This window comes from Phyllobates terribilis, unplaced genomic scaffold, assembly GCF_046119375.1.
Source record: "Phyllobates terribilis strain yellow unplaced genomic scaffold, ASM4611937v1 Scaffold_8__6_contigs__length_399053987, whole genome shotgun sequence".
In the NCBI taxonomy this organism is placed as follows: domain Eukaryota; kingdom Metazoa; phylum Chordata; class Amphibia; order Anura; family Dendrobatidae; genus Phyllobates; species Phyllobates terribilis.
In genome coordinates, this window is record NW_027362768.1 from 366,386,248 (window position 1) to 366,408,451 (window position 22,204).

A 22,204-nucleotide genomic window follows, 5' to 3' on the forward strand; every position below is an offset into this window, starting at 1 on the left:
AGTTGCTCTGTCCTAATTTTTGGCAGCTTTTGCTTGGAAAGCATAAGCAAATACTATGGGAGACCCACTCCCCAATAATGGGACTTATGTTTGTACTATGCTGTACTGCATGGCTCTTGTAAGGGGCATTGCAAGTTGCTCCGTCCTAATTTTTGGCAGCTTTTGCTTGCAAGGCATAAGCAAATACTATGGGACACCCACTCCCCAATAATGGGACTTATGTTTGTAATATGCTGTACTGCATGGCTCTTGTAAGGGGCATTGCAAGTTGCTCCGTCCTAATTTTTGGCAGCTTTTGCTTGCAAGGCATAAGCAAATACTATGGGACACCCACTCCCCAATAATGGGACTTATGTTTGTACTATGCTGTACTGCATGGCTCTTGTAAGGGGCATTGCAAGTTGCTCCGTCCTAATTTTTGGCAGCTTTTGCTTGCAAGGCATAAGCAAATAATATGGGACACCCACTCCCCAATAATGGGACTTATGTTTGTAATATGCTGTACTGCATGGCTCTTGTAAGGGGCATTGCAAGTTGCTCCGTCCTAATTTTTGGCAGCTTTTGCTGGGAAAGCATAAGCAAATACTATGGGAGACCCACTCCCCAATAATGGGACTTATGTTTGTAATATGCTGTACTGCATGTGACGCGCCCCCTGGGCCGTGTGTACACGTGTGTGGGATACCCGGGGCCGGGTCTCTGGGGTCTGTAGTCTCCGTGGCGGTGACCCAGTCCCGTGGCTTAGGCTGGTCAAACCAGTGGCAGTCTTTCTTAGGTTTTGAGGTTAATTGTCCGACTGCGCCACCCGTGGATTGCGGTCAGGGAGTACCACCGCTGCGAGGCAGACCGCTGAGGCTGGTGTTGTGTGCACAGCAGAGAATGGGATAACTCCCCACGGGAGGAGTATAGCCTCAGGGCAGTGAGTGTGGATGATGGGGGTGATGGTGCACGAGCGCAGCAGGAACGACTCAGTCTTTGCAGTGCAGTTTAGGGTCTTTACTGATGATTATAAGGTAGACCCTCTGGGGAGTACTGGCTAGCATAAGAGGCCTGGTCAGTCTGTGAGCAAGCAGGAGTTCCCCTGGCCAGGTGGAGTTGTAGGCCTCCCCGTCTGTCTGCACTCTTCCTGGCTACCTTGCTGTAAGCGGGTAGAAGTAGCCCACGTCCCTGAGTGTACCGTGTAGTGCTCACCCGTATGGCTGGTGACTTGGGGCCTTCTGTTAGCCTCCGCTCCACGACGGCAGTACTGGTCCCTTGCTTGTGACTGAGCCTCCGGGCTTCTATGGCCAGAGGACCTGAAATCCCCTGCCGGCTGGTTTCTGCTGCTGGATATATAAGTCCTCACAGCCTCGGACTCCTGTGTCCGGTTCCTATTGTCTTCTGCCAGGGCGAGCTCTGCTCAGCTTCCAGCCCCTGGACTTTAGCTCCTAGCTCCTACAGAGCTCCTTGCTGTTACTTTCCCTTGCTCTCACTCTGACTCTGACTGTTCTCTGACTCACTCAACCCCGCCCCAGATCCAGTTTATAAGGGCAGAATTCTCCCCTCTCAGGACTGGGGCAGGAGGATGTTGCATGTTTAAGGGATCCTGACCAGGAAACCTCCCACTTGCTCTCCGACGTAATATCTCTATTACTGTGGTGACCAGACCCCTGGGGTGCCACACATGGCTCTTGTAAGGGGCATTGCAGTTCCTCATAATTTTTGGAAAGCCTTCCATTCACTGCTTAGGCCAACAGTGCACAGGAGGCCCAGTTGCTATAAATGGAAAAAAAGGTTTAGTTAACGCCCTCTGACCTCCATGTCATTTCCAAGGGGCATTGGAGTGCCTCGAAATTTTTGGTAGGCATTGCACTCACTGTATGCCCTATAACTGTGTAGCCGAACCGCTCCTTTTGTTACAGAAACATATCCTACAAGAGATATGTGGTTGACTGGCCTGATATTGATGTGAATGGTCCCTGTTCCTCCTGCTCTTTCTCCTTTGCCACTACCTCATCCATCATTTATCACCTGAAGCTTTGTTTTAACGGGAGTCATAGAACTTGGATAGTAGCAGGAAAACATCCAGCAATCCTCGGAGGAGGTAGGATATGCGCCAAAACGCTGACCACCTCAGGCCTAGCCGCTACTACATACATGCGCTTGCATTACAACAAAACAAAGCAGATGCTAACTTCTATCATCCTCATCATGCTCCTCACCTTGGCACTCTCAACTCCCCTGATGGAGAAGCCAGGGCCCACCGGAGGAGTCTGATAGTCCGGTGGGCTCAGCCAATGCTGCCCTAAAGCAGGCCAGGCTAAGAAAAGTGTGGGAAAGGTTACCGGGACAAATAGGGGTGGCTGGGGACCGAGTATGGAAACCCGGCCACCCCCTGGAGGCTGGGGAGCAAGCGGGGACACCCGGCCACCCGGCGGCTGGGGACTGAGTATGGATACCAGGCCGCCGACACAGCCATGGCGTGGTGGCCAGATTCCGCCTCCACATGCCTAAAAGGCCCAATTTAAAGTGCAAGCAAGCAAGCAGTATGGTATTGCAGCCTGGGGGTGGGTGGGTGGCAGGCTGCATACTTGCGCTTGCATTGAAAGGAATGGGAGAGGTACAATTGAACACTGCCCTGGGACAAGGACTTGAATGGGGATAGTTGCAAGTCTGCAACGACAGGTGCAAGGTGGGAGTCATCTTCGCATGTACCATGAACAGGGGTTTGGCATGCACACACTACAGCGGAATAGGCTCTCCTTCCCACTAAATGCACTGGGGAGGGCACAGGTGATGTTTTGGTATACGCGCTTAATCTTATGTATAAGGCACACCAGGACAAATAGGGCCGGCTGGGGACTGAGTATGGATACCTCGCTGCCGAAGCAGCCATGAGGTAGTGGCCAGCTTCGGCCTCCTCCAAACTAAAAGGCCCCATTTCAAGTGCAAGCTAGCAGTATGGAATTGCAGTCTGGGGGTGGGTGGGTGGCAGTCTGCACACTTACACTTGCATTAAAAGAAAACATAGCAGATGCTAACTTCTGTCATCATCATCATGCTCCTCACCTTGGCACTCTCAACTCCACCGATGGAGAAGTCAGGGCCCACCGGAGGAGTCTGGTTCTCTGGTGGGCTCGTCCAATGCTGCCTAAAGCAGGCCGGGCTAAGAAAAGTGTGTGGGGGGATGTTCCAAGGAGAAATAGGGGCGGCTGGGGACCGTTTATGGACACCCGGCTGCCCCCAGGCGGCTGGGGACCGTGTGTGGACACCCAGCCGCGGGGCGGCTGGGGACCGAGTATGGATTCCAGGCCGCCAACACAGCCATGACGTGGTGGCCAGATTCCGCCTCCACATGCCTAAAAGGCCCAATTTCAAGTTCAAGCAGGCAAGCAGTATGGTATTGCAGCCTGGGGGTGGGTGGGTGGCAGGCTGCATACTTGCGCTTGTATTGCAAGGAATGGGGGAGGTACAATTGAACACAGCCCTGGGACTAGAACTTGCATGGGGATATTTGCAAGTCTGCATCTTCTGATGCGGCAAGGGTCACTTATGATGGGCACACTTTTAGACAGTGACCTGGGAGTCAGAGATGCTTCCAGGGGTCTTCCCCATGCTGTTCCCATGTCTTTTCAGCACTTTATGCATGTGTCACACAGCACATGGCCAGATAAGGTTGTAAAATGTTAAAATGACATTTCCCGGTGAATGCATTTGTCATAGTTGAAAGCAATACAAAAGTGCAAAAACGCATAAAAAATGCTACTTGTGAACATAGCCGAAGGTGTGGAGGAGTATTTTTGTTTTTGGTCATTTATTTTAACTTATACACAAGTCTTTTCCCTGGAAAGGATGTTCCTTAACATATTTCACAGGAAAAAAGTTTCACTTTCGTTTTTGAACGTTTTATTGTGAGCCCGTAAACGTGGCATAATACCTCTGACCACGTTGTTGACAGCAGTGACCTGGGGGTCAGAAATGCTTCCTGGGGCGATCCCCATGCTGTCCCCATGTCATTTGATCACTGTCACTATCGTTTTGGGCACTTGTTAGGCTTTTAAAAGACTGCCGGGGGTGCCACCGCAAAAATGCTCGAGTCTTCCATAGACTAACATTGGGCTCGTTGCTCGGGTCGAGCACCCGAGTATCACGGCGAGCTCGGCCCGAGCTTCGAGCACCCGAGCATTTTAGTGCTCGCTCAACACTAGTCTTTATGTGAGAAGATAAGAAATAAAGTGACCATCTCAGGCCAAAAATAGTTTTTAAAGTTCTGTGGGCCATCACTTTCCCAGTCCACATTACTTCATTAAAATAAATGCGCTGGTATTAATAAAAAACGTTTTGGAATTTTAAGGCTCTTCATTCCCGCAGCACAGCCCGCCTAAACGTGCCAGCTAAGAATATAACTACTATAATACTGCCCCTATGTACAAGAATATAACTACTATAATACCGCCCCTATGTACAAGAATATAACTACTATAATACTGCCCCTATGTACAAGAATATAACTACTATAATACTGCCCCTATGTACAGGAATATAACTACTATAATACTGCCCCTATGTACAAGAATATAACTACTATAATACTGCTCCTATGTACAAGAATATAAATACTATATTACCGCCCCTATGTACAAGAATATAACTACTATAATACTGTCCCTATGTACAAGAATATAACTACTATAATACTGCTCCTATGTACAAGAATATAACTACTATAATACTGCCCCTATGTACAAGAATATAACTACTATAATACTGCCCCCTATGTACAAAAATATAACTACTATAATACTGCTCCTATGTACATGAATATAACTACTATAATACTGCCCTTATGTAAAAGAATATAACTACTATAATACTGCCCCCTATGTACAAGAATATAACTACTATAATACTGCCCCCTATGTACAAGAATATAACTACTATAATACTGCTCCTGTGTAAAAGAGTATAACTACTATAATACTGCCCCCTATGTACAGGAATATAACTACTATAATACTGCTCCTGTGTATAAGAATATAACTACTATAATACTGCCCCCTATGTACAAGAATATAACTACTATAATACTGCCCCCTATGTACAGGAATATAACTACTATAATACTGCCCCCTATGTACAAGAATATAACTACTATAATACTGCCCCCTATGTACAAGAATATAACTACTATAATACTGCCCCCTATGTACAAGAATATAACTACTATAACACTGCTCCTATATACAGGAATATAACTACTGTAATGCACACGCACGGACTGACTGGCGTGTGCGTGTATATGTAGTGATTCCACTGGACCGTACCGGAGAGTGAATGCCTGGAGGGGCGTAACTAAGTATCCACCCGATCCGCACGACGGCATACGACGCCAGTGCACCAAGGAGGAACCGAGCAGAGGGACCAGGGGCTACTCCAGGTCAGACCCCGGACACGGCTGTTGACCCACACCGGGGAATACAGGAACAGGCAGGTTAGGCTGGCACACAGACGGGTAGCTGCTGGCAAGCACGACTGGTATGCAAACAGGGAGGTACTGACAGGTACGGCCGGTATGCAGGCAGGTGGATGCTGGTAAGCACGACTGGTATGCAGGCAGGGAGGTACTGGCAGGTACGACAGGTTGGAGCACAGAGTGGATAGGTCCCAGTACAGAATGGGACTCAGGAACAGAACCGCAGATGCGGTGGACAAACAGCAGAGTGAGGTCGCCCGGAGCGGCGAGCAAGAGCAGAGCAAGACGAGACCGCCTGGAGCGGTGAGCGAGAGTAGAGCAGGACGAGGCCGCCTGGAGCGGTGAGCAAGAGTGGAGCAGGACGAGACTGCCGGAGCAGTGAGCAAGAGTCAGAGCAGAGCGAGACTGCCGGAGCAGTGAGCAAAGGGTCAGAGCAGAGCGAGACTGTCGGAGCAGTGAGCAAAGGGTCAGAGCAGAGCGAGACTTCCGGAGCAGTGAGCAAAGGGTCAGAGCAGAGCGAGACTGCCAGAGCAGTGAGCAAAGGGTCAGAGCAGAGCGAGACTGACGGAGCAGTGAGCAAAGGGTTAGAGCAGAGTGAGACTGCCGGAGCAATGAGCAAAGGGTCAGAGCAGAGCGAGACTGCCGGAGCAGTGAACAAAGGGTCAGAGCAGAGCGAGACTGCCGGAGCAGTGAGCAAAGGGTCAGAGCAGAGCGAGACTGCCGGAGCAGTGAGCAAAGGGGCAGAGCAAAGCGAGACTGCCGGAGCAGTGAGCAAAGGGTCAGAGCAAAGCGAGACTGCCGGAGCAGTGAGCAAAGGATCAGAGCACAGCGAGACTGCCGGAGCAATGAGCAAAGGGTCAGAGCAGAGCGAGACTGCCGGAGCAGTGAGCAAAGGGTCAGAGCAGAGCGAGACTGCCGGAGCAGTGAGCAAAGGGTCAGAGCAGAGCGAGACTGTCGGAGCAGTGAGCAAAGGGTCAGAGCAGAGCGAGACCGCCTGGAGCGATGAGCAAAGGCAGAGCAGAGAGAGACTGTCTGGAGCGGTGAGCAAAGGCAGAGCAGGCAAGAGCCACCGGAGCGGTGAGCAAGGCAGAGCAGGCAAGAACCGCCGGAGCGGTGAGCAAGGCAGAGCAGGCAAGAACCGCCGGAGCGGTGAGCAAGGCAGAGCAGGCAGAAAACCGCCGGAGTGGCGAGCAGGGCAGGGCAGAGGGGACAGGGCTCTGTTCACATGGAACAGACAGGAAGGGAAAGGCAGAACCAGATACCCACAGGGTACTTGCAGTGAAGTAGCGAGTGGACCACAAACTCACAAATGGAAGTACAGTGACAACGAGCAGGAGTTAGGTACGAGTTCAGACTCTGCAGAAAAAGGGAAGATATGGGCGTAGAGAGAGACGGGAAACAGGCTGGAAGATAGTTAGGGCAGGAACAGACACTGGAAAAAGACACAGACAACAGATCTAGGTATGCGGCCCCTAGAGGGCAGAAGGAACAGGCTAAGAGCGTGTTCACACGGGCCTGGAAATACAGCCTCCAGGAAAGGCAGAAAGACAGCTGGCTAGAGTACACAGACAGGACACAGTTCAGACACGGGAACCGATACCGCAAGGCAGGAAACATAGACATGACCTGGCACATCAGTGACTAGAAGCCAACTGACAGAACAAGATGCTCAGGCAAGGATTCCAAGGAGGATCTGGTTTAAATACCAGGTGACAGACAGCAATAGGCTGATGACGCATTAGGGGTGTGTCTGCAGCAGCTACAAGAAACAGGAAGTTCGGCGGGCGTCGCCCTAAGCAGCCAGAGCAGAGCAAAGCAGACAGTATGGAAAGAAGCCAGAGTGTCAGTCTGGACTGGAAATCAAGTGCGCGCTCTTGCACAGTGGGAGATGGACCAGTATGCAAGGACGCCGCCAGGTATGTTACAACTACTATAATACTGCCCACTATGTACAAGAATATAACTACTATAATACTGCTCCCTATGTACAAGAATATAACTACTATAATACTGGCCGCTATGTACAAGAATATAACTACTATAATACTGCCCTCTATGTACAAGAATATAGCTACTATAATACTGCCCCGATGAACAAGAATATAAGTACTATAATACTGCCCCTATGTACAAGAATATAACTACTATAATAGTGCTCCTATGTACAAGAATATACTATAATACTGCCCTCTATGTACACTCTAGGTACAAGAATATAAATACTATAATACTGCCCCTATATGCAAGAATATAACTACTATAATACTGCCCCTATGTACAAGAATATAACTATTATCATACTGCCCTCTATGTACAAGAATATAACTACTATAATACTGCCCCTATGCACAGGAATATAACTACTATAATACTGCCCCTATGTACAAGAATATAACTACTATAATACTGACACCCTGGGTCCAAGAATATAACTACTATAATACTGACCTCTATGTACAAGAATATAACTACTATAATACTGCCCCCTATGTACAAGAATATAACTACTATAATACTGCTCCTGTGTACAAGAATATAACTACTATAATAATGCCCCCTATGTACAAGAATATAGCTACTATAATACTGCTGCTGTGTATAAGAATATAACTACTATAATACTGCCCCCTATGTACAAGAATATAACTACTATAATACTGCCCTCTATGTACAAGAATATAACTACTATAATACAGCCCCCTATGTACAGGAATATAGCTACTATAATACTGCTGCTGTGTATAAGAATATAACTACTATAATACTGCCCCCTATGTACAGGAATATAACTACTATAATACTGCCCTCTATGTACAAGAATATAACTACTATAATACTGCCCCCTATGTACAAGAATATAACTACTATAATACTGCCCCCTATGTACAAGAATATAACTACTATAATACTGCCCCCTATGTACAAGAATATAACTACTATAATACTGCCCTCTATGTACAAAAATAAAACTACTATAATACTGCTCCTATGTACAAGAATATACTATAACACTGCCCCCTATGTACAAGAATATACTATAATACTGCTCCTATGTACAAAAATAAAACTACTATAATACTGCTCCTATGTACAAGAATATACTATAATACTGCCCTCTATGTACAAGAATATAACTACTATAATACTGCCCTCTATGTACAAGAATATAACTACTATAATACAGCCCTCTATGTACAAGAATATAACTACTATAATACTGCCCCCTATGTACAAGAATATAACTATTATAATACCATCCGCTATGTACAAGAATATAACTACTATAATACTGCCCCTATGTACAAGAATATAACTACTATAATACTGCCCCCTATGTACAAGAATATAACTACTATAATACTGCCCCTATGTACAAGAATATAACTACTATAATACTGCCCCCTATGTACAAGAATATAACTACTATAATACTGCCCCTACGTACAAGAATATAACTACTATAATACTGCCCCCTATGTACACGAATATAACTACTATAATACTGCCTCCTATGTACAAGAATATAACTACTATAATACTGCCTCCTATGTACAAGAATATAACTACTATAATACTGCCCCCTATGTACAAGAATATAACTACTATAATACTGCCTCCTATGTACAAAAATAAAACTACTATAATACTGCTCCTATGTACAAGAATATACTATAATACTGTCCCCTATGTACAAGAATATAACTACTATAATACTGCTCCTATGTACAAGAATATAACTACTATAATACTGCCTCCTATGTACAAGAATATAACTCCTATAATACTGCCTCCTATGTACAAAAATAAAACTACTATAATACTGCTCCTATGTACAAGAATATACTGTAATACTGCCCTCTATGTACAAGAATATAACTACTATAATACTGTCCCTATGTACAAGAATATAACTACTATAATACTGCCCCCTATGTACAAGAATATAACTACTATAATACTGCCCCTATGTACAAGAATATAACTACTATAATACTGCCCCCTATGTACTAGAATATAACTACTATAATACTGCCCTCTATGTACAAGAATATAACTCCTATAATACTGCTTCTATGTACAAGAATATAACTACTATAATACTGCCTCCTATGTACAAGAATATAGCTACTATAATACTGCCCTCTATGTACAAGAATATAACTCCTATATTACTGCTTGTATGTACAAGAATATAACTACTATAATACTGCCCCCTATGTACACGAATATAACTACTATAATACTGCCTCCTATGTACAAGAATATAACTACTATAATACTGCCTCCTATGTACAAGAATATAACTACTATAATACTGCCCCCTATGTACAAGAATATAACTACTATAATACTGCCTCCTATGTACACGAATATAACTACTATAATACTGCCCCCTATGTACAAGAATATAACTACTATAATACTGCCTCCTATGTACAAAAATAAAACTACTATAATACTGCTCCTATGTACAAGAATATACTATAATACTGTCCTCTATGTACAAGAATATAACTACTATAATACTGCCCCTATGTACAAGAATATAACTACTATAACACTGCCCTCTATGTACAACAATATATCTACTATAATACTGCCCCTATGTACAAGAATATAGCTACTATAATACTGCCCTCTATGTACAAGAATATAACTACTATAATACTGCCCCCTATGTATAAGAATATAACTACTATAATACTGCCCCCTATGTATAAGAATATAACTACTATAATACTGCTCCCTATGTACAAGAATATAACTACTATAATACTGTCCCCTATGTACAAGAATATAACTACTATAATACTGCTCCTATGTACAAGAATATAACTACTATAATACTGCTCCCTATTTACAAGAATATAACTACTATAATACTGTCCCCTATGTACAAAAATATAACTACTATAATACTGTCCCCTATGTACAAGAATATATCTACTATAATACTGCCCCCTAAATACAAGAATATAACTACTATAATACGGCTCCTATGTACAAGAATATAACTACTATAATACTGCCTCCTATGTACAAGAATATAACTACTATAATACTGCCCACTATGTACAAGAATATAACTACTATAATACTGCCCCTATGTACAATAATATAACTAGTATAATACTGCCCCTATGTACAATAATATAACTACTATAATACTGCCCCCTATGTACAATAATATAACTACTATAATACTGCCTCCTATATACAAGAATATAACTACTATAATACTGCCCCCTATGTACAAGAATATAACTACTATAATACTGCCCCCTATGTACATGAATATAACTACTATAATACTGCCCCCTATGTACAAGAATATAACTACTATAATACTGCCCCTATGTACAATAATATAACTACTATAATACTGCCCCCTATGTACAATAATATAACTACTATAATACTGCTCCTGTGTATGACAATATAACTACTATAATACTGCCCCCTATGTACAAGAATATAACTACTATAATACTGCCCCTATGTATAAGAATATAACTACTATAATACTGCCCCCTATGTACAAGAATATAACTACTATAATACTGCTCCCTATGTACAATAATATAACTACTATAATACTGCCCCCTATGTACAATAATATAACTACTATAATACTGCCCCCTATGTACAAGAATATAACTACTATAATACTGCCCCTATGTACAAGAATATAACTACTATAATACTGCCCCTATGTACAATAATATAACTACTATAATACTGCCCCCTATGTACAATAATATAACTACTATAATACTGCCTCCTATATACAAGAATATAACTACTATAATACTGCCCCCTATGTACAATAATATAACTACTATAATACTGCCCCTATGTACAATAATATAACTACTATAATACTGCCCCCTATGTACAAGAATATAACTACTATAATACTGCTCCCTATGTACAGGAATATAACTACTATAATACTGCTCCCTATGTACAGGAATATAACTACTATAATACTGCCCCCTATGTACAAGTATATAACTACTATAATACTGCCCCCTATGTACAGGAATATAACTACTATAATACTGCCCCCTATGTACAAGAATATAACTACTATAATACTGCTCCCTATGTACAGGAATATAACTACTATAATACTGCCCCCTATGTACAAGAATATACCTACTATAATACTGCTCCCTATGGACAAGAATATAACTACTATAATACTGCTCCCTATGTACAAGAATATAACTACTAAAATACTGCTCCTATGTACAAGAATATAACTACTATAATACTGCCACCTATGTACAAGAATATAACTACTATAATACTGCCCCCTATGTACAGGAATATAACTACTATAATACTGCCCCCCATGTACAAGAATATAGCTACTATAATACTGTCCCCTATGTATAAGAATATAACTACTATAATACTGCCCCTATGTACAAGAATATAACTACTATAATACTGCTCCCTATGTACAAGAATATAACTACTATAATACTGCCCCTATGTACAGGAATATAACTACTATAATACTGCTCCTATGTACAAGAATATAACTACTATAATACTGCTCCTATGTACAAGAATATAACTACTATAATACTGCCCCCTATGTACAGGAATATAACTACTATAATACTGCCCCCTATGTACAAGAATATAGCTACTATAATACTGTCCCCTATGTATAAGAATATAACTACTATAATACTGCCCCTATGTACAAGAATATAACTACTATAATACTGCTCCCTATGTACAAGAATATAACTACTATAATACTGCCCCTATGTACAGGAATATAACTACTATAATACTGCTCCTATGTACAAGAATATAACTACTATAATACTGCTCCTATGTACAAGAATATAACTACTATAATACTTCCCCTATGTACAAGAATATAACTACTATAATACTGCTCCTATGTACAAGAATATAACTACTATAATACTGCTCCTATGTGCAAGAATATAACTACTATAATACTGCCTGCTATGTACAGGAATATAACTACTATAATACTGCCCACTATGTACAAGAATATAACTACTATAATACTGCCCCCTATGTACAGGAATATAACTACTATAATACTGCCCCCTATGTAGACTATATGCAGAGGCTCCTATATCATTAGTATTGGTTGTCGCACTCACCTTGCTCAGAGTCAAACATCTCCACAGTGTTTACAAAGTGTGGCCGGGAGTAGAAGTTGTGGGGTCCGGGTTGCTGTAAACCACCAAGACTGAAGAATGAGGTCTCTGTCATGGTGCAGCTGGCAAAGGCACGCCTGCTTGGGATGCCGGGATAACGAGTCCAGCTCTTTACCTCTAGGTCCAAGGCTTCAAAGGCTGTTACCGGAAGTTTACCTTGCCTACCCCCTACCAAAGAAAAAAGATGGATTTAGTCATTGACTTTAATATTGTCTCCACTACCCTATAAATCCTGAATATGAATGGAGAAGACTCTTGATCAATGATCTTGGCCACTTTGGACAATCTCTTTTTGTTTAAAGCCTCCCAAAGGCAGCTAATGAAGTGTCCTGCTGATGGGACCCCAACAATCGCTTGTATTGTGTCAGAAAACTGGGGAGTGTTAAATTTCCCTGCAGCGCCTCCACAGGGGAAAAGAAGTATTGCAAAGGTTCTAATTAAAGATTATAGGCTATCTGGGTATTACACACACTTGGCAAATCCTCCACTCTTTTGTAGATGAACGTTGTATACAGGTGACCCCTTACCCTTCTAATCCTCTGTCCCTAGGATAGACCTCCATGCCCTCAAAGCAGATTCTCATGGACTTACAACTGACCTGACTTTCCTGAAACAGGAAAAAGCCTATTCTTGAAAAGTCATGTCCATCATATACCATTGGATCACTCTTCGGCTTCACCTGTGCCAAATAATTGTAGTTAGTTCCTTTTAAAGGGAACCTGTCACTCGCCATAAATATAGAATTTTTCCCCTGGTATAAATGTCGCTGTTCCCCTGAATCCGGCGCTGTTTTTCTTTTGTTCCTGCGCCTCTCCGTTCCTGAGATATGACCCTCTCTTTTCTCTATATATATCTATGCTAAATATTCAAGTGGGCGTGGTCCTCAAATATTTTTGCGTATTACACCCACTTGGCTAACAAGACTAGATTTATACACAGGGAAGAAAAGGCCATATCTCAGGAACGGAGAGGAGCAGAAACAAAAGGAAAACATCGCCGGATTCAGGAGAACAGCGGCTTTTATACCAGATAATAAAATTACATATTTATGGCGAGTGACAGATCCTCTTTAAGATATATCCTTACAGTCAGGAAAAGAATTGTAAATTAATATTATTTAGGATGTTGCAGAAACTGTCACAGTTTCAGTCATTTTCCAGATGATATGGAAATATTCCTTATATCCAATATCACAGTTCACATATTTTAATATAAAAAAAAAAATAGATGAGTGTATAGATATACTCAGCGATGATAGGGGATTTATCAGAGCAGTGATGGGGGGGTCTACCTTATTTACAAGGTCACAGCAACCATTAAAATCACCTCTAAAGTCAAATGAGATCCTTACATAATTCCTGCGTTATCGACCACTTGAGTCCCATAGGGCGACATTCATGAATACATCATTCTATATATACACCACATTATACCGCTAACACTCAGAACCAGCGCTCCTATAAATGTGCCCTGCAATCATTCATTGCGATGAGCCAGGGTGTAAATTTGCATGGGACTGATTATGTGAATATACAGAAAGTGTTTCTAATAATAGTAAGGGGGAGGTGGGTAATTTATATTTTATTCACATGATTGATTAGTAAATGTGTGTCACAAAAAGATCTAAAATATTCAGTCCTTTTCTCCATGAGCGGTCCGGTTTGTGCTGGATTATTGGACTGTTAATAAAATATTAGGCTTTTCCCATTATTAAAGAAGAAAACTGCTTTGGACAGGACTGTGCGGAGTGATCAACAGTGATCTGTGGGGACATCTGGCAGCAGGTGTTCAATTTCACTACAGTGCCCCTACTGGGAGAATGAGGCATTGCATAGTTGTCAATGAAATTAATAAGCAGGCCTTGTAAAGTATGGACAAAAAAGGTCCTCCAGTGTGGGAGACTCTCTTAGTAGCTGCTCTCCCCTATGACTAATAAAATTCAGTCCTTTTATCTCATTTATACTCAGCATTCTGGGATAGGGTATTTGATTATTGGGGGGGGTGAGATTAACCTGAATAAATGTCGCTGTTCTCCTGTATCTGGAGATGTTTTCCTTTTGTTCCTGCGCCTCTCTATTCCTGAGATATGGTGTCACGGGTGTGTCAGAAGTGACAGACAGTCGCAGTGCAGTTGGTTGCAGGAGATCTCTACGTTTGGATTACAGACATCTCTTTAGAGGCTGGCTGTCTCTAGGACCCAGCTGCTACCTCCCTCTGGCTAATTAGCTCACTGGCCTGGGGGTATAAATACCTGCTGTGTATCAGAGGGCGGTGCTGGCGATATTCATTACTACTTGTGAAGGCTTTAGGAAGAGCAGTACTTCGACCTCTCTGAAGCTTGAGGACGTGTGCGCATTTGTCTGGAGTCGTCTAAAGCTAAGCAATGTCCCCCTGTTTGTGTATCCTTGTTGTCTATAGTGTTTAGTGGAGATCGACTAGTGATCATCTCCTCCCCTCCCTAGCCATAGCCATACGTCAGGGAAAGACAGGGCAAGGCACGCGTGCGGCGATTGGTGAAGAGTCAATTCAGGGACGTTAGGGGAGACAGGGTGATGCTAGATCAACCTAGAAGGTCTCCACTTCCCCCCTTTCCCTAGTGTCTGGGCTCCCTTTCCCTCTTCCCTTTGTGTTGCACTAAGTCTTTCCCAGACCTTGCGTGACATATGGCCACTTATTTCCTGTATATAAATCTAGTCTTGTTAGCCAACTGGGAGTGGTCCTAAAAAAAGACACCCACATAGAAGAGCTGAAGACCACACCCACTTAGCTACAAACACTATAGTGATGAGGAAAAGGGTGACAATGTTTTGAACTTTTGACTTTCAGGCTCCATATCTCACCATCCTCTACTGCTTCAGACGTGAGACTACCATAATTTCATAGACCATCATCTTGGCTATCTCATACATAGATTTGACTTGCAGATATTTAGCATATAATTAGAGGTTTTCGATTAGGTTGAGGTCTGGGGGCTGTGTGGACCAATCCAGCAGGATAATCTACTTCATTGTCCTTGAACCATATCTTCGCCAATCTTGAGGTATGCTTCGGGTCGTTGTCCTGCTGGAACACTATGTCCTTCTTTTTATACCCATAGTACTCGAGTATATGAAGTAACTCGTCTTGTAGGACACTCACATACAGCATTGAGACCACCATCGATCCTGGTCAACTATCCAACGTCTTTGGCTGTGAAACAACCCTGTATCATCAGGCTTCTTCCACCCAATTTGACAGTTCCTTCAATTTCTCGATCAGTTATCCCCTTTATCCCTTGTTTCCTCCAGACCTATTTGCCCCATCAGAACCTAGTCTATTGACTTTCGTCTCATCGCTCCAAATCACCCGTGTCATATCTTCTACTGTCCACTTTTAGTATTTTTTTGCAAACTCGAGGCGAAGCTTCTTATGACGACATTGAAGTTGAGGCTTCTTCACGCCACCATTGCAGACTTGTGTAACGTGCGTTGCACGGTGCTTGTGACGCGCCCCCTGGGCCGCGCGTGTGTGGGGATACCCGGAACCGGACCCGTTGCGGATGCTGGGGGTCGTAGTCCTCATGTCGCGGGGACCCGGTCCCGTGGCTCAGGGTGGTCAATTCAAATGGCAGTCTATTTAAGTGTGGTTTTGATGATATTAAAATGTCCGACTACGCCACCCGTGGATTGCGGTCAAGATGAACTGCCGCTGCAGGGCAGACCGCTGAGGTGTTGTGGGTGCAGCGGAGTGTAGTACAACTCCCAACGGGAGGAGTGTAGCCTCAGGGCAGTGTATGCGGAGGATGGTGGTGACGGTGCAGGGGAGCAGCAGTAACGACACAGAGTCAGTGATGCAGTCCAGGGTCTTTACTCACAGTTCTTATTATCCAGACCACTTCTGCAGGTAACGGCTGCCCACGTCGTACTGTGCTCACCAGGTGAGGGGCTCGGCCGACTCCCAGGTATCTCCGGAGTGTTTCACAGGACCCCCTTTGTGTGTCCTTTCTCTGGCCTGTCATACCCCGCCAGTGACCTCGCTTCTGTCCGGCTGCCTCGGGCCTTCTCTTGGTAAACTTGGCGCCAGTTTCCCTGACCCTATATGGTGCCTTCCTAGCGGGTGTAGCGAGGGGCTGCGCCACGTGAAATGTCACAGCCTCCGGTTTCTAGCTGAGGGTAGTTCCCCGCCTCCACTAGTTTCGGGGACCGGTCTCCCCCTTTGGCCTGACCCTTCTACGCAGGTAGATTCGGGCATGTGGTGGCGACTCACCTGTCCACACCCCTGGGGTCCCTTCCTTCCTTGTTCCTGGAGCCTCCTCTGCTCCTCTTCCTTCCTTCTCCTTCCTTCTGCTTCCTCCAGGCTCCGGCCTCTCTCTTAGGCCTGCCTGTGGAGCAGAGCCCATGCAGAGCCTCTGCTCCCACCTCCTGCTCCCTCTTCTTCTCTCACTGAACTGACTCTCCTGATCTAAGATGGTGCCCACCTTTTATACCTCCCTCTAGGTGCACCCAGGAACTGCTCTCTCCCTCCTATGCACTACAGGGTTCCCCCTTCCTCGGTGTTCCCTCCCCCCACTCCAGCCAGGGACAGGGACTGTCGTGCTCTGGTTGGAGCATATCGGTCGCCCTGCCCCCCGGAAATGTGGTGTAATGCATGCAGGTGTCAGGGTCCTGATCCATACTCCATCCTTGCCTGGAAGTGAGATATCGCACATCTGGTTGAGATGCAATACCTCTGTAGCAACCGAGCCCTCGGGGCGCTACATTTGCATGGACGTCTGTGTTCTCACTATTACGAAGCTTACGAGCCACCTCCACTGCCGTGTTTGTTGCACCAGAACTGATAGACCTTGTCATGAGCCGACTTGTTGACTCTGATATTTTGCCTGGATGTCCACCTCTTGGCTTTTGAATGGACGGACTTAATTTTGTTTTCTTCCACCTGTCATGGCGCTCACATGATGCACTTTGGCAATTCTCTTGGCGGAGAGACCGCATCGATGAGTTGGATGATGCTGTGTCTCTTTTCTTGGAAAATCAGTGCCCTTTCCCTTGGGAATCAACCTAATAACATACTGAGCTGTTAGGGAATGTGAGGACAGTGTGAGGACAGGCTGTAATTTGCAGTAACAAGAAGAAAAAGATTCACATTTACAGTGCTGGCCAAAAGTATTGGCACCCCTGCAATTCTGTCAGATAATACTCAGTTTCTTCCTGAAAATGATTGCAATCACAAATTCTTTGTTCTTATTCTCTTCATTTAATTTGCTTGCAAGGAAAAAACACAAAAGAGAATGAAGCAAAAATCAAATCATTGATCATTTCACACACAACTCCAAAAAAGGGCCGGACAAAAGTATTGGCACCCTCAGCCTAATACTTGGTTGCACAACCTTTAGCCAAAATAACTGCGAACAACCGCTTCCGGTAACCATCAATGAGTTTCTTACAATGCTCAGCTGGAATTGTAGACCATTCTTCTTTGGCAAACTGCTCCAGGTCCCTGATATTTGAAGGGTGCCTTCTCCAAACTGCCATTTTGAGATCTCTCCACAGGTGTTCTATGGGATTCAGGTCTGGACTCATTGCTGGCCACCTTAGAAGTCTCCAGTGCTTTCTCTCAAACCATTTTATAGTGCTTTTTGGTCATTGTCCTGCTGGAAGACCCATGACCTCTGAGGGAGACCCAGCTTTCTCACACTGGGCCCTACATTATGCTGCAAAATTTGTTGGTAGTCTTCAGACTTCATAATGCCATGCACACGGTCAAGCAGTTCAGTGCCAGAGGCAGCAAAGCAACCCCAAAACATCAGGGAACCTCCGCCATGTTTGACTGTAGGGACCGTGTTCTTTTCTTTGAATGCCTCTTTTTTTTTCCTGTACACTCTATGTTGATGCTTTTTCCCAAAAAGTTCTACTTTTGTCTCATCTGACCAGAGAACCTTCTTCCAAAACGTTTTAGGCTTTCTCAGGTAAGTTTTGGCAAACTCCAGCCTGTCTTTTTTATGTCTCGGGGTAAGAAGTGGGGTCTTCCTGGGTATCCTACCATACAGTCCCTTTTCATTCAGACGTCGATGGATAGTACGGGTTGACACTGTTGTACCCTTGGACTGCAGGGCAGCTTGAACTTGTTTGGATGTTAGTCGAGGTTCTTTATCCACCATCCGCACAATCTTGCGTTGAAATCTCTCGTCAATTTTTCTTTTCCGTCCACATCTAGGGAGGTTAGCCACAGTGCCATGGGCTTTACACTTCTTGATGACACTGCGCACGGAAGACACAGGAACATTCAGGTCTTTGGAGATGGACTTGTAGCCTTGAGATTGCTCATGCTTCCTCACAATTTGGTTTCTCAAGTCCTCAGACAGTTCTTTGGTCTTCTTTCTTTTCTCCATGCTCAATGTGGTACACACAAGGGCACAGGACAGAGGTTGAGTCAACTTTAATCCATGTTAACTGGCTGTAAGTGTGATTTAGTTATTGCCAACACCTGTTAGGTGCCACAGGTAAGTTACAGGTGCTGTTAATTACACGAATTAGAGAAGCATCACATGATTTTTCAAAGGGTGCCAATACTTTTGTCCACCCCCCTTTTTTAGGTTTGGTGTGGAATTATATCCAATTTGGCTTTAGGACAATTCTTTTTGTGTTTTTTTCATTGAAGACAAATTAAATGAAGAGAATAATACCAAAGAATTTGTGATTGCAATCATTTTCAGGAAGAAACTGAGTATCATCTGACAGAATTGCAGGGGTGCCAATACTTTTGGCCAGCACTGTATGTATGAGATTGCCAAGAAGATTGTCTATTAATTGATGGTCGTCTCACATTCAGCCGTAATGAATGGTCTGATATGGAGCCTGAAAGCCAAAAGTTCAAAACATTGTCACCCTTTTGCTCGTCACTGTATATTTACATATATGAAAGACGAGGCCGTATCTCAGGAACGGAGAGGAGCGGGAAGAAAAGAAAGACATCGCCGGATTGAGGAGAACAGCGGCATTTACACCAGGTGAAGAAAATACATATTTCCGGCAAGTGACAGGTTCTCTTTAAATCATATGGTATCATTAAATATTTCCCTTAGATTAGAGCACTGGTTAGTTGTACTATCAAAGCTGAACTCGTGGGCACATTGCACTCATGGAATGACCCCCAGGACTGCCACTACTCCAGATAAAGTTTGATCCGTTACTTAAAAAGATGAAACTTTGTGGGTTTTCTTTAAAGTAAATTATATCATGTGACCCATTTTTGTACGATTTGATCACACGTAGTGTACATCATGTGGTTTCAAGTTATAAAAATAAAACGCGGTATGGCCCTTTAAATCTGTATGTAGAGCGCAGCTAATCATTTATTTTTGCAAACATGGAGGAAAGCGAGAAGTCTCAGCTATTTCTCAGGATTCTCCCTGAAGACTCTCTCTACAGGCCGCTGCTGTTAGCGGTTTAACACCTCCACCCAGGAGACTGTTTAATTCTGAAGCGAACCTTTACACTGTAATTGGATGGAGCTTTGCTTCTTGGCCCCGAATTCTCTGTGGGCCGCGGGGTGAGATTGGCCTTCAGCTCAGAGAAGAAGGAATTAGGAGAAAAGAGCAGGAGAGTGTGATGTGGCACCGCAACTGAAACTCCAAAGGAGAGCAGCTACTTATCCAGAGCCGCAGATCTCAGCTGTGTGCGCCGTAACACAACCCTCCACAGGGGCATTAGTGCCACCTATAGCACCGCCGGGGAGGGAGAGGTCAGACCTGGGGTATCAGGAAGGAAGGAGGAAAGAAGACAGAGAGAGACAAAGGAAGGAAAGAAGAGAGAGAAGAAAGAAGGAGAGAAAGGAAGGAAGAAAAGAAGAGAGAGGAAGGACGAGAGAGAAAGAAAGGAATGAAAGAAGGAAAGAAGAGAGAGAGGAAGGAAGGAAAGAAGAGAGAGAGGAAGGATGAGAGAGAAAGAAAGGAATGAAAGAAGGAAAGAGAGAGAGAGGAAGGGAGGAAAGAAGGAAGGAAGAAGAAGAGAAAGGAAGGAAGATAAGAAGAGAGAGAGGAAGGACGAGAGAGAGAAAGAAAGGAATGAAAGAAGGAAAGAGAGAGGAAGGATGAGAGAGAAAGAAAGAAATGAAAGAAGGAAAGAAGAGAGAGAGGAAGGAAGGAAGAGAGAGAAAGGATGAGTGAGAGAAAGAAAGGAATGAAAGAAGGAAAGAAGAGAGAGAGGAAGGAAGGAAGGAATGAAAGAAGAGAGAGAGGAAGGATGAGAGAGAGAAAGAAAAGAAGGAAAGAAGAGAGAGAGGAAGGAAAGAAGGACAGAAGGAAAAAAGAAAGAGGAAGGAAGGAGGAGAGAAAGGATGGAAGGAGGTAGAAAGAGGAAGGAAAGAAGGAAGAAAGAAGAGAGAGAGGAAGAAAAGAAAGAAGGACAGAAGGAAAGAAGAGAGAGTAAGGAAGGAAAGAAGGAAAGAGAAAATAAAAGTGAGGAAGGAAGGAGGGGAGAAAGGAAGGAGAGAGTGAAAGAGAAAGGAAGGAAATAAGGAAAGAGAAAAAAAGAGAGAAAAGGAAGGAAGGAAATAAGAGAGACAGCAAGGAAGGAGAGAAGGAAGGAGAAAAGAAGAGAGAGGAAGGAAGGAGAGGAAGGAAAAAATAGAGAGAGGGTAAGGAAGAGAGATGAAGGGATGAAAATGGAATTGGAGGGATGAGGAGAAAGAGGAAGGAAAGAAGAGAGAGGCAAAGGAAGGAAGGAGGGAAGGCAAGAATGAAGGAAGAGATAGAGGAAGGAAGCAAGGAAGAGCGGAAGGAAGGAAGCAAATCACTAAAATCTCTTGCATACAAAAACTCTAAAAAATAGGGGGCAGCGCTCCTCCAAAGTCAGATGATGAAAAATCGGATTGCATCTGCCCATGAGACATTTTGGCTCAAAATGACAAAGGACTTCAGAAAGTCTCTGCTATTTTGAGCGCATGGGCTGACTATAAATCCATTTTTTCATCATCTGACTTTAGGGAGCGCTGCCCCCACTTTTTGGAAATTTGTAAATAAATATATAATAATAATTAATGACTATAACACTACGTACCTAAGACAAAGATTCTGTTTCCACGCAGAAAAGTGGAGGCTCCGTATCGTGGCGTGGGCATGGAGGGAAGTGGCACCCAGTTATCTTTAGCTGGCTCATAGAGTCTTACCAAGGCCTGAGGGGAGGTGTCCGCACCCATTCCTCCAAGTGCATAAATCTTCCCATCTGCAAAGTAGTAAAAATGTGTAATTCGATTGATCTCCAGCCCACCAGGACACATGGCCCAAATTTCAACTTAGAACTATTTAATTTTCACGGGAAAGATTTAAACGACACCCATCTCATGTGTGTCATGTATACAAGCTACCGTGGTCCAATCACTTACGATCAAGAGAACTGGGACCCCAAAGTCCCCTGTGTGAAAGGTGCGGTAGTGAGCAAGTGCGACCACTGCTCAATTCACAGTCTATAGGAGTGGTGGTCACACATGCTCACTGCTCCTCCACTCACACAAGGGATTTTGGGTCATCAATTCTCGGGTTCGGTGGGTCTCCCAACAGTCA

The 22,204-nt window shown here is 43.9% G+C and overlaps 1 protein-coding gene across 1 annotated transcript in view; it reads right to left on the bottom strand.

Moving 5' to 3' along the window:
• Positions 1-22,204, bottom strand: part of KLHDC8B (kelch domain containing 8B) — a 156,569-nt gene that overhangs the window by 74,721 nt on the left and 59,644 nt on the right. Inside the window, exons 3-4 of the mRNA XM_073644838.1 lie at positions 21,702-21,866; positions 12,610-12,834 (exon numbers count right to left, since the gene is read on the bottom strand). Coding sequence (XP_073500939.1) covers positions 12,610-12,834; positions 21,702-21,866 — 390 coding nt within the window. The remainder of the gene's footprint in view (positions 1-12,609; positions 12,835-21,701; positions 21,867-22,204) is intronic.